At 40.2% G+C, this 16,449-nt stretch overlaps 2 protein-coding genes across 2 annotated transcripts in view; both read left to right on the forward strand.

Annotated features, from left to right (window-relative positions):
• Positions 1 to 10,944, forward strand: part of LOC133645993 (putative uncharacterized protein FLJ45840) — a 12,965-nt gene extending 2,021 nt beyond the window's left edge. Inside the window, exon 3 of the mRNA XM_062040920.1 lies at positions 10,734 to 10,944. Within this exon, the coding sequence (XP_061896904.1) occupies positions 10,734 to 10,944 (211 nt within the window). The remainder of the gene's footprint in view (positions 1 to 10,733) is intronic.
• Positions 1 to 16,449, forward strand: part of LOC133655258 (EEF1A lysine methyltransferase 3-like) — a 477,733-nt gene that overhangs the window by 63,724 nt on the left and 397,560 nt on the right. The window lies entirely within an intron of this gene.

Consider the following 16,449-nt stretch of genomic DNA (forward strand, 5'->3'; position numbering starts at 1 on the left):
CATAAGCATGTATATATATACTCTACCGTTTAAAAGTTTGGGGTCACATTGAAATGTCCTTATTTTTTGAAGGAAAAGCACTGTACTTTTCAATGAAGATAACTTTAAACTAGTCTTAACTTTAAAGAAATACACTCTATACATTGCTAATGTGGGAAATGACTATTCTAGCTGCAAATGTCTAGTTTTTGGTGCAATATCTACATAGGTGTATATGGCCCATTTCCAGCAACTATCACTCCAGTGTTCTAATGGTACAATGTGTTTGCTCATTGGCTCAGAAGGCTAATTGATGATTAGAAAACCCTTGTGCAATCATGTTCACACATGTGAAAACAGTTTAGCTTGTTACAGAAGCTACAAAACTGACCTTCCTTTGAGCAGATTGAGTTTCTGGAGCATCACATTTGTGGGGTCAATTAAACGCTCAAAATGGCCAGAAAAAGAGAACTTTCATCTGAAACTCGACAGTCTATTCTTGTTCTTAGAAATGAAGGCTATTCTACAAAATTGTTTGGGTGACCCCAAACTTTTGAACGGTAGTGTATATATATATATTATATATTACTGTAACTTGTTCTTAAAAAAAGTAGTTATTTTGTACGTCAAATTTAGTGTTTGTGTGTATATATGTATACTGTATATATGTATGTGTGTTTCTTCCTATACAGTATACATGTATATGTGTGTGTGTGTGCGTGTATATACTGTGTATATATATATATATATATATATATATATATATATATATATATATATATATATATATATATATATATATATATATATATATATATATATATATATATATATATATATATATTTCTGTCTTGCCTCTGGTGAGGGCGGTCGCATTTTTCTCCGCTCCCTCCTTCCCTGCTTGCTCTCTTTGTTTTTGTCTTGTCTGAACTATTTTGAAGCCTCTTTTCTTGAGCTGTCCTCAAATCTAAACATCAAAATGAATTTGATCAACTGGACTCTCGACGCAATTGACACAGTCTTTTCGACAAGGAAAAGAGGTTCGGGGGAGCCTGGCTGCCCTGATGGAACCATTGCTGCGGGGTACGTGAGAGATTCCTGGAATACTTGGAGAATCATGTGCCTCTCAGTCCTTTCCATCGAGGACGTGGAAGACATCTACCTATTTGGAGCTGTGATTGCAGGGAATTTGCTGATTGGGCTGGGCATTGCTCTGGTGTATCGTCAAATTCGGAAGACGATGGCAGCCACTCAAGGGGCCAACAGGCTGTTCAACGCAATGGAAGGATTGGGTCGTGCTGTGGGATCACAGACTGGAGCGATTGCTGATTTGAATCGCAAGGTAGATTCCATCTTGATGAAGTTAGAGAAAGAATAAATTGGAATTGTCAGAGCCAGCATACAGAGCAGGAATGTCATTGTTTTGACTGCTCGAAGAAAAAACAACATCTTAATCTACGATTTGACTCCCTCGAATGGCCTTGAGGAACAGGCTGTTTGAAAACACTCCCCTGAGGACTCCTCAAAGATGGACGCTTTTGACCTTTCCCTTCTTTTCAAAAGCACCTGGGTCGGACTCTTGAACTCTTGAACTCTTGGGGCCGGCCTCGGCCCATAAAGACAATTCCAACATCTCACCCAAGTTAATTGGGCATACATGCACGCACACACCCCTCCCCAAATCAACGCCTTCACCACTGCTTAATTCCTCCGGGGTTGTGGGGGCTGAGCAGCGCTCAACAGCAGCTGCCGGCCTCCAAAGTCCTGTTGGATGACTCTGTTGCGAGTTGTTGTGATTACATGTACTATGTTTATGTGTGCCATGCTATGTGAGGTTTTTTTCCTCGGACTCAGTCTGGACCATTCCTGAGGGTCCAGCCTCAGACTGATATTTTTTTTTACTTCCCCCCTTCCCCAATGTCACCTTTTTCCCACCTTTTTAAGGAGCGCCTAAGTGAGGCTGATCCGTTGGCGGTCCCGTCTTGTCTCCCTGTAACGTATGTCTGCTCTTAGCGGGATTGTGCCGAAAATGTAATTTCAGTTCTTATGTGTCTTGTACATGTAAGAATGGACAAATAAAGAATCTGAATATACATATATATTTATATATTATATATACACATATAAATTATATGGGTAGATATTTGCTCTAAAAAGGGTATTTCAACAAGTAAACAGTACAGTAGGTAGTTGATGTTGATATATGTAATGCACATAAGGGTATTCTAGTCAGATGCACGTGTGTAAATATGCGATGTGTAAATATCAAAATATTACGTACGTCGAATCACTTTTTGTCAGGCAATATTACATTTAATGACAATTTTACATAAATGAATACATCCAAACACGTTGTACATATTTATTATTTGCAGGAATAAATAACAGTTACAATTGTGTGTGTATCTTCCAAGCAAGAAAGAAGTTTGATCACATCAACATCGGACTAACTGACACACTCCGCTTCGCTGCAGGTCCGCAAGCCACGCCCACCCCCCACAGCCACAGAAGAGGAAAACTGTCCTTTCCCGGGCATGATAAAGTCTTAAATAATGTCAAACACGTAGCGTTACAATAACCAGGAAGATAAAGTGTTTGTCTCACACCTACTAATCAAGCATTCACATTTTGCCACAACACACATGGGGGAAAGTCCTAATTGGAAATACAGCCATATTAACTCCTAAACTGCCATTTTAACACACACCAAACCATCAGCACGCATCCAATGCTTTCTCGTGGCCACGAGAAACTTTCAGTAAAAAAAAATAAATTTTTTTTTATTTTTTTTTTTTTTAAATAAAAAGTTTCTCGTGGCCACGAGAAAGTTTCTCGTGGCCATACATGTCTAAAAAAAAAAATTCCCATGTCCCTTTAGGGGCTCCGTACTACTGCCTAGTTTCTCTTGTTATATTCTTATTTTACTGTAATATTTTTATTCTCATTGTTGCTTTTTATTTTTATTCTTATTGTAATATTTTTCTATTTTGTTTCCATTTATTCCCCCATTATTTACTTTTTACTTGTTAAATTCGATCTCAATTCTGTACACTGCTGCTGGAATTTTAATTTTCCTGAGGGAACTCTCCTGAAGGAATCAATAAAGTACTATCTATCTATCTATCTATCTATCTATCTATCTATCTATCTATCTATCTATCTATCTATCTATCTATCTATCTATCTATCTATCTATCTATCTATCTATCTATCTATCTATCTATCTATCTATCTATCTATCTATCTATCTATCTATCTATCTATCTATGGTCCAAGTTTATTTCTACATGTATACTAGGGCTGTGGGAAAAAATCGATTCGAATTCGAATCGCGATTCTCACGTTGTGCGATTCAGAATAATTTCTCGTTTTTTTAAAAATCTATTTAAAAAAAAAAAAAAAATTAAAAATTTTTTTTATTTTTATTTATTTATTTTTTTTAATCAATCCAACAAAACAATACACAGCAATACCATAACAATGCTATCCAATTCCAAAACCAAACCCAACCCAGCAACACTCAGAACTGCAATAAACAGAGCAACTGAGAAGAGACACAAACACGACACAGAACAAATCAAAAGTAGTGAAATAAAAATGAATATTATCAACAACAGTATCAATATTACTTACAATTTCAACATAGCAGTGATTAAAAATCCCTCATTGACATTATCATTAGACATTTATATATAAAAAAAAAAAAAAAAGAACAATAGTGTCACAGTGGCTTACACTTGCATCGCATCTCATAAGCTTGACAACACACTGTGTCCAATATTTTCACAAAGATAAAATAAGTCATATTTTTGGTTCATTTAATAGTTAAAACAAATTTACATTATTGCAATCAGTTAATAAAACATTGTCCTTTACAATTATAAAAGCTTTTTACAAAAATCTACTACTCTGCTTGCATGTCAGCAGACTGGGGTAAATTCTGCTGAAATCCTATGTATTGAATGAATAGAGAATCGTTTTCAATCGGGAAAAAAATCGTTTTTGAATCAAGAATCGTGTTGAATTGAAAAAAAAAAATCGATTTTGAATCGAATCGTGACCCCAAGAATCGATATTGAATCGAATCGTGGGACACCCAAAGATTCACAGTCCTAATGTATACTGTCACAATATGACACATCTTTTCATTTCTCTTTGAAACATGTCCGATAAGGAGCAGGAAGAAGCAAAGCTTATTTAATCCTTCCCCTTTTCAACATCAATTGCTAAAATACATGTAGCTCCCGCCTTAGCTATCATTGTGTGTATATCATACCGCCACAACAACAGATTGTTTGCTGCTTCTGTTTGACTGTGCTCCCTGTGTCTATGTGCTCATTTCTCTTGTTTCCCTTCCTGTTGTTTTGTTGTTTTTTTTAATTCAATATAATTAGTAATTGTGAAAAAAATATACAAAAATGTTCCGTAACATAGGCCAGCTGGGGGGTGTTCTTGTTATATTTTATGGTTTGAAAAATGTATCTGAGCATGTTGCAAACAGTTCCTTTAACATCTGCGGTTAATCACAAAAAACATTACATACATATTACATTATATATATATATATATATATATATATATATATATATATATATATATATATATATATATATATATATATATATATATATATATATATATATATATATATATATATATATATATATATACATATATATATATATACATATATATATATATATATATATATATGTATATATATATATATATACATACATATATATATATATATATATATATATATATGTATATATATATATATACATACATATATATATATATATATATATATATATATATATATATATATATATATATATATATATATATATATATATATATATATATATATATATGTATGAAATACTTGACTTTCGGTGAATTCTAGCTATATATATATATATATATATATATATATATATATATATATATATATATATATATATATATATATATATATATATATATATATATATATATATATATATATATATGTATATATATATGTATATATATTTATTTTATTATACATATAAATAAAATAAATACTTGAATTTCAGTGTTCCGGGGGCTATCCAGTAGATGGCAGTATTGTCCTGTTTAACTTCTCCTCCGTTCATGACTCGGCCACCGTGTTCAATGGAGAAGTCTGTTCTACAAAATGTACAGGCAACATAATTACATACCCCTTCCCCTTCGAACTGTCCTGGATGAACTGAAATGATTGTTTCCATTCGTTTTGGAACTTGCAAGCGTATTTCTTCATCTTGCTCGTCGACGGCGTCGCCATGTCTGTAACTTCCTCGTTCTTCTGCTTCGTCTCCTTGTTGTGTGGCAGTTGTGCACTCTACTCTCTAAAAGCCGTAGATGTTATGACATCATTGGGCAGGCAAGTTGTTTATATTGTGGGAAAGTGGACGTGAGAACAGGCTGTCCCCACTCAGGTCCGCATTGAGCTGGAGGGGGCGTGGCCTCCAGCTCCGGCTGAATACCGGGAGTTTGTCGGGAGTAAATTTCTGCCGGGAGGTTATCGGGAGAGGCGCTGAATACCGGGAGTCTCCCGCTAAAAACGGGAGGGTTGGCAAGTATGATATATACTGTATATACTAATGTGTATTTATACACATACATACGTATGACTATCTATATATATATATATATATATATATATATATATATATATATATATATATATATATATATATATATATATATATATATATATATATATATACAGTATATATATATATATATATATATATATATATATATATATATATATATATATATATATATATATATATATATATATATATATATATATATATATATATATATATATATATATATATATATATCAGTGAAGTGCGGTGAGGTTCATGGCTGGTGAGGCACTGACTTCATCACAGTCAGATTTACAAACATATGAACCCTAAAGAGTATCTTATTCACCATTGGATTGGCAGCAGTTAACGGGTTATGTTTAAAAGCTCATACCAGCATTCTTCCCTGCTTGGCACTCAGCATCAAGGGTTGGAATTGGGGGTTAAATCACCAAAAATGATTCCCGGGCACGGCGCCGCTGCTGCCCACTGCTCCCCTCACCTCCCAGGGGGTGAACAAGGGGATGGGTCAAATGCAGAGGACAAATTTCACCACACCTAGTGTGTGTGACAATCATTGGTACTTTAACTTAACTTTAACTTTACACATACAAACTGTAGCACACAAAAAAGCACATTTAATAAAAAAAACGTTATTATGGTCTTACCTTTACTTATAAATGAAGTCCATGCGCCGTTCCTTCTGAACAAAAGCATCGATAACTTGTTTATAGAAGTCTTCCTTATCTTTCTTCAGTTTTAAAAGTCTCTCTGTCTCGATGGAGATCTTCCTTTAATTATTACCTCCTGCTTCGATTGAAAGTCCAGTTTAGAAAACTGTTTTATTTTAGATATGTAATCCTCCATGGTAAAAGTCCAGGCGAGAGGAAAAAATAAACGATCGCTAACTGTTGCTGCTTGTTGTCACTTATTCTGCAGCCGAGTAGTCGCAAAAATGATCCCTGGGATCACTAGCGCCCTCTACCACCATGAGGCGGGATTACTGCGAGCCTCATTCAGTGCGTCTTCGCAGCCGTTTTATGATTGCTCAGCACAAGAAATACGTTACACACATACAGTTGTTGACAAAATACACTGTACATTATATACCTCAGCTAACTAAACTATGGAAATGTATAATATAATTCATATAGCAATACTTTCTCACTGCACAGCAGGCCAGCAGTTAGCCAAGTCATTGCGCAATCCATGGTGAGGCTCAACTGGCTGGTGACTCACGCAAGTCTCTTCTCAGTATTTGAACGGCAAATGTGAAAATTCAGCGATTTTGAATAAAAATAATCTAAAACTGGTGAAGTTAAATGGAAAATAACTTTATAGTATAATCACTGGATACATATAACAATTTAATACATTTTTTTTTTTTTTACATTTTTTTTCTTTCCATGATGGCACGTGAGGCCCCGCCTCACCTGCCTCCCCTGACTGCACGTCACTGATGTATATATATACATACTGTATATTGGGATTGAAAATATTGAACAACTATTATTGATATTATTATTATTGTTATTATTGCTACTGCTGCTTTTATACATTTTTGGTTTTCCTTTTTTTAGTATTACGTTTACTGTGTTTGCTGAAGAAATTCCACATAAAATTTGTTTGTTTTTAAATAATATATTTCTTATTTTTAGCTCTATTTTTGTATAATTGGTGTACATCATTCCCTTTGTTTTCAACCCCTACCCTTCGCTGCTGTAATGACGGGAATTTCCCCGGTTGTGGAGTAAATGAAGGATTATCTTATTTTATCTTAATAAGTATTGTAATTATACGACTTTTAAATGTCTTTGAGAATGTACAGATGGGTTTGAGTGGGAGTAGCTCCATTCTCTTTGATTAGATTGATTATTATTTTTGTAAGCAAATATTTTTAAATAAATTGTTAACCTTTTTTAGGCGTCAGCAGAGTTTTAGTAATCAGAAACCTATTTTTAAAAGGTTTTATTATAATTTATATACCAAATTATATATTACGAGAATGGTGTTGAATCCCAGGCTCGGGATCTTTCTGTGTGGAGTTTGCATGTTCTCCCCGTGACTGCGTGGGTTCCCTCCGGGTACTCCGGCTTCCTCCCACCTCTAAAGACATGCACCTGGGGATAGGTTGATTGGCCAAATTAAATTGGCCCTAGTGTGTGAATGTGAGTGTGAATGTTGTCTGTCTATCTGTGTTGGCCCTGCGATGAGGTGGCGACTTGTCCAGGGTGTACCCCGCCTTCCGCCCGATTGTAGCTGAGATAGGCACCAGCACCCCCCGCGACCCCAAACGGGACAAGCGGTAGAAAATACCTACTCAGTGGCCTAGTGGTTAGAGTGTCCGCCCTGAGATCGGTAGGTTGTGAGTTCAAACCCCGGCTGGGTCATACCAAAGACTATAAAAATGGGACCCATTACCTCCCTGCTTGGCACTCAGCATCAAGGGTTGGAATTGGGGGTTAAATCACCAAAAATGATTCCCGGGCGCGGCTACGCTGCTGCCCACTGCTCCCCTCACCTCCCAGGGGGTGATCAAGGGGATGGGTCAAATGCAGAGGACAAATTTCACCACACCTAGTGTGTGTGTGACAATCATTGGTACTTTAACTTTAACTTTAACTTTAAAATGGATAGATGGATGGTGTTGAATCGAGAATCAAGTACAAACTAGATGAGGTGTGTATGCTCCAATGCTGAAGTTGAACTGAAATGCTGACAGAATGTAGTATGAATGTAAGAATAGTTTGAACGTTGGAGTGGTTTGAATGTTGAAGAGTTTGAATTTCCAGGAAAACCGGAATTTGGTTTGGAATTGGGGAAGTGTTAGTTTGAATGTCCAGGTTGAGTGGAATGTGTTGATGTTGGAATGGTTTGAATAGGTTGAAACAAGTGGGAATTGTGCAACTTGGAAAAATGTCCCATTCATTTCAATGGGAACTTCCTGGAAATTTTGGGAAAAGTGGTATTTTTTTGAAAAATGATTAGGAGCATGAATATCCTAAATGAGCTGAATTGGTTGGTGTTGGAATTGTTTAAATCGGTCAAGAAATGTTGAAGTAGTAAAGGGTAATCGGGAATTTCTGGAAAATCGGGAAGTTTTTTTAAAAAGGTAAAAAACTTGAATGGTCTGAATAAGTTGAAATGGTTGGTGTTGAAATTTTTCAAATCGGTCAAGAAATGTTGAAGTAGTCACATGTTGAAATGAGAAATGGTATTACGGAATTCTTGGAATTTCGGGAAAACCGGGAATTTTTCCAGTTCAAATAACAACTTTTTTTTTTGTCCTGATTAAGAGGAATGTTTTGACGGTGTAACGGTTGAAATGCGTTGAAAAATGTGGAAAGTGTAGTCGCCAGACAAAAGGGTGGAAATAGGGCTTTGGAAAAGCAGGAATTCTGGAAAATCCTGGAATTTTTTTGAACTTAAAAAAATGATGTTTTGAATGGCCAGGATGAGTGGAATGTGTTGAAGGTGGAATGGTTTTAATAGGTTGAAAAATGTGGGAATTGTGCAACTTGGAAAAATGTCCCATTCATTTCAATGGGAACTTCCTGGACATTTTGGGAAAAGCTGTATTTTTAAAATAATTATTAGGAGCATAAATGTCCTAAATGAGCAGAATTAGTTGGTGTTGGAATTGTTTAAATCGGTCAAGAAATGTTGAAGTAGTAAATGGTATTTGGGATTTTCGGGAAAATCTGGGGCGGTACTTATCAAGCTTCTTAGAGTGCCATTTTACACTTAAGTCGTGAGAATTTGCGAAATTTAGTCCTACTCTCAAACTTAAGAATAAAAGCTTTTTATCAACGTTCTTAAGTCTAAGAATCACTCCTACTCTCCACGATATTTAAGAGACCTTCAGAGGTGTCTTAAGTGGTTAGGAGTTGCCAGCAGGGGATGGCACTGAGGCGAGAGAGACGTGCGCGAACGTTCAGGGAACGGAACAATGTTTTTTTTTTTTTTGATGACGGGCAGCTGATCAAACGGTATCGTTTAGACAGAGCGGATATTATTTTTGTCACAGATTTAATACTTTTCGATTCCTTGTTGATTTCTGCATGTGTCTGCAGTGGGCTAGTATATATAGAGCCACCCACACCAGTTTCAAATTAGTTGCCTGATTAATGAATTGGAAAGAAAATGTTATGACAGTAGCGTATGTGTGTGGCCGTGAGGTGAGTGACTTCAGTGAGTGTGTGGGCGATAGAAGAGAGGGAGCGGTAGCGTGAGTGCCGGCGGGGACTAGTTTGTTTTGTATTATTTTGTAGTTTATTGTCAAAATATACACTCCCATTGTCCACTTAAATATTTCCAAGATATTTCTTTATTCTTAGACAACGGATTCCCTTCCGTGATTGGTCATTTCTATGGACACAGAAATGACGTCACCTAAAATTCCGTTTACGGCACATAGTAATGTCGTAATTCAGCTCTGAGTGTGACACTTAAGATTCAGTCCTACACTTCTCTGAAAGTGTGAGTAAGACGCTTGATAACTAACTTTTAAGTGCAGCTTTCAGCTAAAAATGTATTTACTCTTAAGTCAACTCTTAGCAGACTTCTTAGGAGTAATTCTAAGAAGCTTGTTAAGTACGGCCCCTGGATTTTTTATTTTTTTTAAAGGTAAAAAACTTGAATGGTCTGAATAAGTTGAAATGGTTGATGTTGAAATTTTTCAAATCGGTCGAGAAATGTTTAAGTAGTAACATGTTGAAATGACAAATGGTATTACGGAATTCCTGGAATTTCGGGAAAACAGGGAATTTTTCCAGTTCAAATAACAACTTTGTTTTTTGTCCTGATTAAGAGGTATGTTTTGAAGTTGGAGCGGTTGAATGGGGTAAAAAATGTGGAAGGTAGAGCGCGCCAACATCTGGAGAAGAAGTGGAAGTGAAGTTGAAGAATAAATAGATGAATTTTGGTGTAGAAAACCATGTTTTGGAGCATTCACACAATTATTACACAATTTATGCCGTTATCGTTTTCTTTTTAATGTCATCAAGTGCTATCTCTTTTTCTATGGTTATCATCACAAAAAACAAAACCATCTCCGCAGCGCCCAAAGTGAGTTTAAAAATGCTGTGTTATGCCGACGTCCTCCTTAAATCGCTTTTTTGTGTGCGACAGCCGCCCGATGGAGGAGCGCCTCCCGCCCGGCCCCCCTGCTGACAGCCGCCCCCGCCCGCTGCCTTGTGGACGAGCCAATCAGCATCAAGGCGGGCTTCCTGCCGCCGCATCGCCCGGTCACGCTGCGTGCGCGCATGCGCAGTCAGGACGGCGACCTGTGGCAGGCATCTGGCCACTACACCTCAAGTGCAGATGGCACCGTCAACTGTGAGTCACGCTCAACACGTAATAATAATAATTAATAGAATTGAACTGAAAAGCTGATTGGATGTAAAATGACTGTTGAATGGTGTGAATGTTGAAGAGCTGACGCTGACCTGAAACTGAGTATCACAAACCAGGGGCGTCACTAGCTTAAGGACAGGGGGGCTTAGCCCCCAGGAGATGCACAGGATGCGAGCGAACGTAGCGCACGAGCACAAAACTTCACAAACAGCTAACAAAGACTTAGAAATTATTCATTGTTATTATTATTATTTCAGTCGGTTTATTTTCAATCTGTGTCCAGTACAACAACAAACATGGGTTTGCACAGTGACATTTTGTTTACAGCATCAACAAGAAACAATTACTTGCATGATCCTTCAAGATACACTGAAACTCAATGAAAGTCTTGGCATTAGCCTCTATGTTATTCATTCACAACATAGAGGCTAATGCCACGACTTTCGCTCACAATACAATAATTTTTGAAGTTGCACATTTTACACTTTGGGCACATATGTGACTAAAATGGTTGTAAATTCAAGCCCTGGAAATATTTCTTAATTACTTGAATTAAATTACTATCTGGATCGGGATAATTTGGATTATATATATATATATATATATATATATATATATATATATATATATATATATATATATATATATATATATATATATATATATATATATATATATATATATATATATATATATATATATTATGGCAAGCCGTTAAGGAAATTAAATATATATGGAAGTCTGAATAGAAATGAGAAACGTTTGTATATACTGTAAATAAGAAAGACTGCTGATCTGAAAAAGAGCCAAAGCTGTCAAAGAGCTGAGGGACCGTCTTCAAAGTGCAATGCTGAAACAAATAATGCAAACAATAAAATGTAACTTCCGGGGCTTGAGATTAACGTAGTCCCGTCGTCCCGGGGACGGTAAAAAAAATGCACGGGACGAAATGAAATGCTCCCCGGGACGATGGCTTTTAACCATTTTTTTTCTTTTTCTTTTTATGTATTTATTCATTTTACATTTTATATTAAATGTCTTGGTTTTTCCTCCCTCTGAAAATCCTATGAAATGTTTAACAGGCCATCCTATAATAATACAACAGCTATTAATGTAACGATACAATAAAACAAAGAAAAGAAAATGCGGACTGGATTTTGAGTGATGTGGGCATTTTCTATATGAACAAGTGGAATGGATTGGATACCGACGCACTAAAGGGGCTCTCTACCTTATGCTATGAAGTGAGGGGATACTGAGTGAATAATGACAGGTTATATGATTATTTATTTAAACTCATATTCGGGTCACTTTATAATGAATATGTCGGCATGTATTTGTAAAAAAAAAAAAAAATATATATATATTGTATATATAACACCAAATTATTTAGGGGGGCTTAAGAATATTTTAGGGGGGCTTGAGCCCCCCTAAAATAGGCCTAACAACGCCAATGGAGGAGATCATGTCATTTATTGAACACCAATGCTCTGCTGTTAATGTATCATTCATTTATTATGTCGTATTTAAACTATTGTGTTGAAGTCTGGGGAAATTGTTATAAATCCCATCTACAGCCTTTAGTCACTCTGCAGAAAAAGGCCATTAGGATTGTGTCCAATGTTCACTACAGACATCATTCAAATACACTATTTATGGAGTTAAAGCAACTTAAACTGCACGATGTGATGAACTTTAAAGGCCTACTGAAACCCACTACTACCGACCACGCAGTCTGATAGTTTATATATCAATGATGAAATCTTAACATTGCAACACATGCCAATACGGCTGGGTTAACTTCCATCCATCCATCCATCTTCTTCCGCTTATCCGAGGTCGGGTCGCGGGGGCAGCAGCCTAAGCAGGGAAGCCCAGACTTTCCTCTCCCCAGCCACTTCGTCCAGCTCCTCCTGGGGGATCCCGAGGCGTTCCCAGGCCAGCCGGGAGACATAGTCTTCCCAACGTGTCCTGGGTCTTCCCATACTCTAAACACCTCCCGAAGGAGGCGTTCGGGTGGCATCCTGACCAGATGCCCGAACCACCTCATCTGGCTCCTCTCGATGTGGAGGAGCAGTGGCTTTACTTTGAGCTCCCCCCGGATGGCAGAGCTTCTCACCCTATCTCTAAGGGAGAGCCCCGCCACCCGGCGGAGGAAACTCATTTCGGCCGCCTGTACCCGTGATCTTGTCCTTTCGGTCATAACCCAAAGCTCATGACCATAGGTGAGGATGGGAACGTAGATCGACCGGTAAATTGAGAGCTTTGCCTTCGGGCTCAGCTCCTTCTTCACCACAACGGACCGATACAGCGTCCGCATTACTGAAGACGCCGCACCGATCCGCCTGTCAATCTCACGATCCACTTTTCCCTCACTCGTGAACAAGACTCCTAGGTACTTGAACTCCTCCACTTGGGGCAGGGTCTCCTCCCCAACCCGGAGATGGCACTCCACCCTTTTCCGGGCGAGAACCATGGACTCGGACTTGGAGGTGCTGATTCTCATCCGAGTCGCTTCACACTCGGCTGCGAACCGATCCAGTGAGAGCTGAAGATCCTGGCCAGATGAAGCCATCAGGACCACATCATCTGCAAAAAGCAGAGACCTAATCCTGCAGCCACCAAACCGGATCCCCTCAACGCCTTGACTGCGCCTAGAAATTCTGTCCATAAAAGTTATGAACAGAATCGGTGACAAAGGGCAGCCTTGGCGGAGTCCAACCCTCACTGGAAACGTGTCCGACTTACTGCCGGCAAAGCGGACCAAGCTCTGACACTGATCGTACAGGGAGCGGACAGCCACAATCAGACAGTCCGATATCCCATACTCTCTGAGCACTCCCCACAGGACCTCCCGAGGGACACGGTCGAATGCCTTCTCCAAGTCCACAAAGCACATGTAGACTGGTTGGGCAAACTCCCATGCACCCTCAAGGACCCTGCCGAGAGTATAGAGCTGGTCCACAGTTCCATGACCAGGACGAAAACCACACTGTTCCTCCTAAATCCAAGGTTCGACTATCCGGCGTAGCCTCCTCTCCAGTACACCCGAATAGACCTTACCGGGAAGGCTGAGGAGTGTGATCCCACGATAGTTGGAACACACCCTCCGGTTCCCCTTCTTAAAGAGAGGAACCACCACCCCGGTCTGCCAATCCAGAGGTACCGCCCCCGATGTCCATGCGATGCTGCAGAGTCTTGTCAACCAAGACAGCCCCACAGCATCCAGAGCCTTAAGGAACTCCGGGCGGATCTCATCCACCCCCGGGGCCTTGCCACCAAGGAGCTTTTTAACTACCTCAGCAACCTCAGCCCCAGAAACAGGAGAGCCCACCACAGATTCCCCAGGCACTGCTTCCTCATAGGAAGACATGTCGGTGGGATTGAGGAGGTCTTCGAAGTATTCCCTCCACCGATCCACAACATCCGCAGTCGAGGTCAGCAGAACACCATCCGCACCATACACGGGGTTGACAGTGCACTGCTTCCCCTACCTGAGGCGGCGGATGGTGGTCCAGAATCGCTTCGTAGCCGTCCGGAAGTCGTTTTCCATGGCCTCGCCGAACTCCTCCCATGTCCGAGTTTTTGCCTCCGCGACCGCTGAAGCCGCACACCGCTTGGCCTGTCGGTACCTGTCCGCTGCCTCCGGAGTCCTATGAGCCAAAAGAACCCGATAGGACTCCTTCTTCAGTTTGACGGCATCCCTCACCGCCAGTGTCCACCAACGGGTTCTAGGATTACCGCCACGACAGGCACCAACTACCTTGCGGCCACAGCTCCAATCAGCCGCCTCGACAATAGAGGTACGGAACATGGTCCACTCGGACTCAATGTCCAGCACCTCCCTCGTGACATGTTCAAAGTTCTTCCGGAGGTGGGAATTGAAACTCTCTCTGACAGGAGACTCTGCCAGACGTTCCGAGCAGACCCTCACAATGCGTTTGGGCCTGCCAGGTCTGTCCGGCATCCTCCCCCACCATCACAGCCAACTCACCACCAGGTGGTGATCGGTAGAAAGCTCCGCCCCTCTCTTCACCCGAGTGTCCAAAACATGAGGCCGCAAATCCGATGACACAACTACAAAGTCGATCATGGAACTGCGGCCTAGGGTGTCCTGGTGCCAAGTGCACATAGGGGCACCCTTATGCTTGAACATGGTGTTTGTTATGGACAATCTGTGACGAGCACAAAAGTCCAATAACAAAACCCCACTCGGGTTCAGATCCGGGCGGCCATTCTTCCCAATCACGCCTCTCCAGGTTTCACTGTCATTGCCAACATGAGCGTTGAAGTCCTCCAGTAGGACAAGGGAATCACCCGGGGGAGCACTTTCCAGTACTCCCTCGAGTGTATCCAAAAAGGGTGGGTACTCTGAACTGCTGTTTGGTGTGTAAGCACAAACAACAGTCAGGACCCGTCCCCCCCACCCGAAGGCGGAGGGAGGCTACCCTCTCGTCCACCGGGTTGAACTCCAACGTGCAGGCTTTGAGCCGGGGGGGAACAAGAATTGCTACCCCAGCTCGTCGCCTCTCACTGCTTTCAACGCCAGTGTGGAAGAGAGTCCAGCCCCTCTCGAGAGAACTAGTTCCAGAGCCCTTGCTGTGCGTCGAGGTGAGTCCGACTATATCCAGCCGGAACTTCTCTACCTCGCGCACAAGCTCAGGCTCCTTCCCCCCCAGCGAGGTGACGTTCCACGTCCCAAGAGCTAGCTTATGTAGCTGAGGATCGGACCGCCAAGTGCCCTGCCTTCGGCTGCCGCCCAGCTCACAATGCACCCGACCTCTATGGCCCCTCCCATGAGTGGGGAGCCCATTGGAGGGGGGACCCACGTTGCCTCTTCGGGCTTCGGGGACAGAGGGGGGCCCCGGCTGAATCCTTGTTGTTTCATTCCCATAGAAGTCTTCGAGCTGCTCTTTGTCTGATTGTGTCCAATGTTCACTACAGACATCATTCAAATCCACTATTTATGGAGTTAAAGCAACTTAAACTGCACGATGTGATGAACTTTAAAGGCCTACTGAAACCCACTACTACCGACCACGCAGTCTGATAGTTTATATATCAATGATGAAATCTTAACATTGCAACACATGCCAATACGGCTGGGTTAACTTATAAAGTGCAATTTTAAATTTTCCGCTAAACTTCGGGTTGAAAATGTCTATGTATGATGACGTATGCGCGTGACGTCAATCGTTGAAACGGAAGTATGCGGACACATTGAATCCAATACAAAAAACTCTGTTTTCATCTAAAAATTTCACGGTATTCTGGACATCTGTGTTGGTGAATCTTTTGCAATTTGTTTAATGAACAATGAAGACTGCAAAGAAGAAAGTTGTAGGTGGGATCGGTGTATTAGCGGCGGACTACAGCAACACAACCAGGAGGACTTTGAGATGGATAGCAGACGCGCTAGCCGCCAAACTCACCTTAACTTCCTCCGTCTCCGGGCCGCCGACCGCATCTGTGATCAGGTGAAGTCCTTTGT

The sequence above is a fragment of the Entelurus aequoreus genome, linkage group LG01 (genome assembly GCF_033978785.1).
Source record: "Entelurus aequoreus isolate RoL-2023_Sb linkage group LG01, RoL_Eaeq_v1.1, whole genome shotgun sequence".
NCBI lineage: Eukaryota > Metazoa > Chordata > Actinopteri > Syngnathiformes > Syngnathidae > Entelurus > Entelurus aequoreus.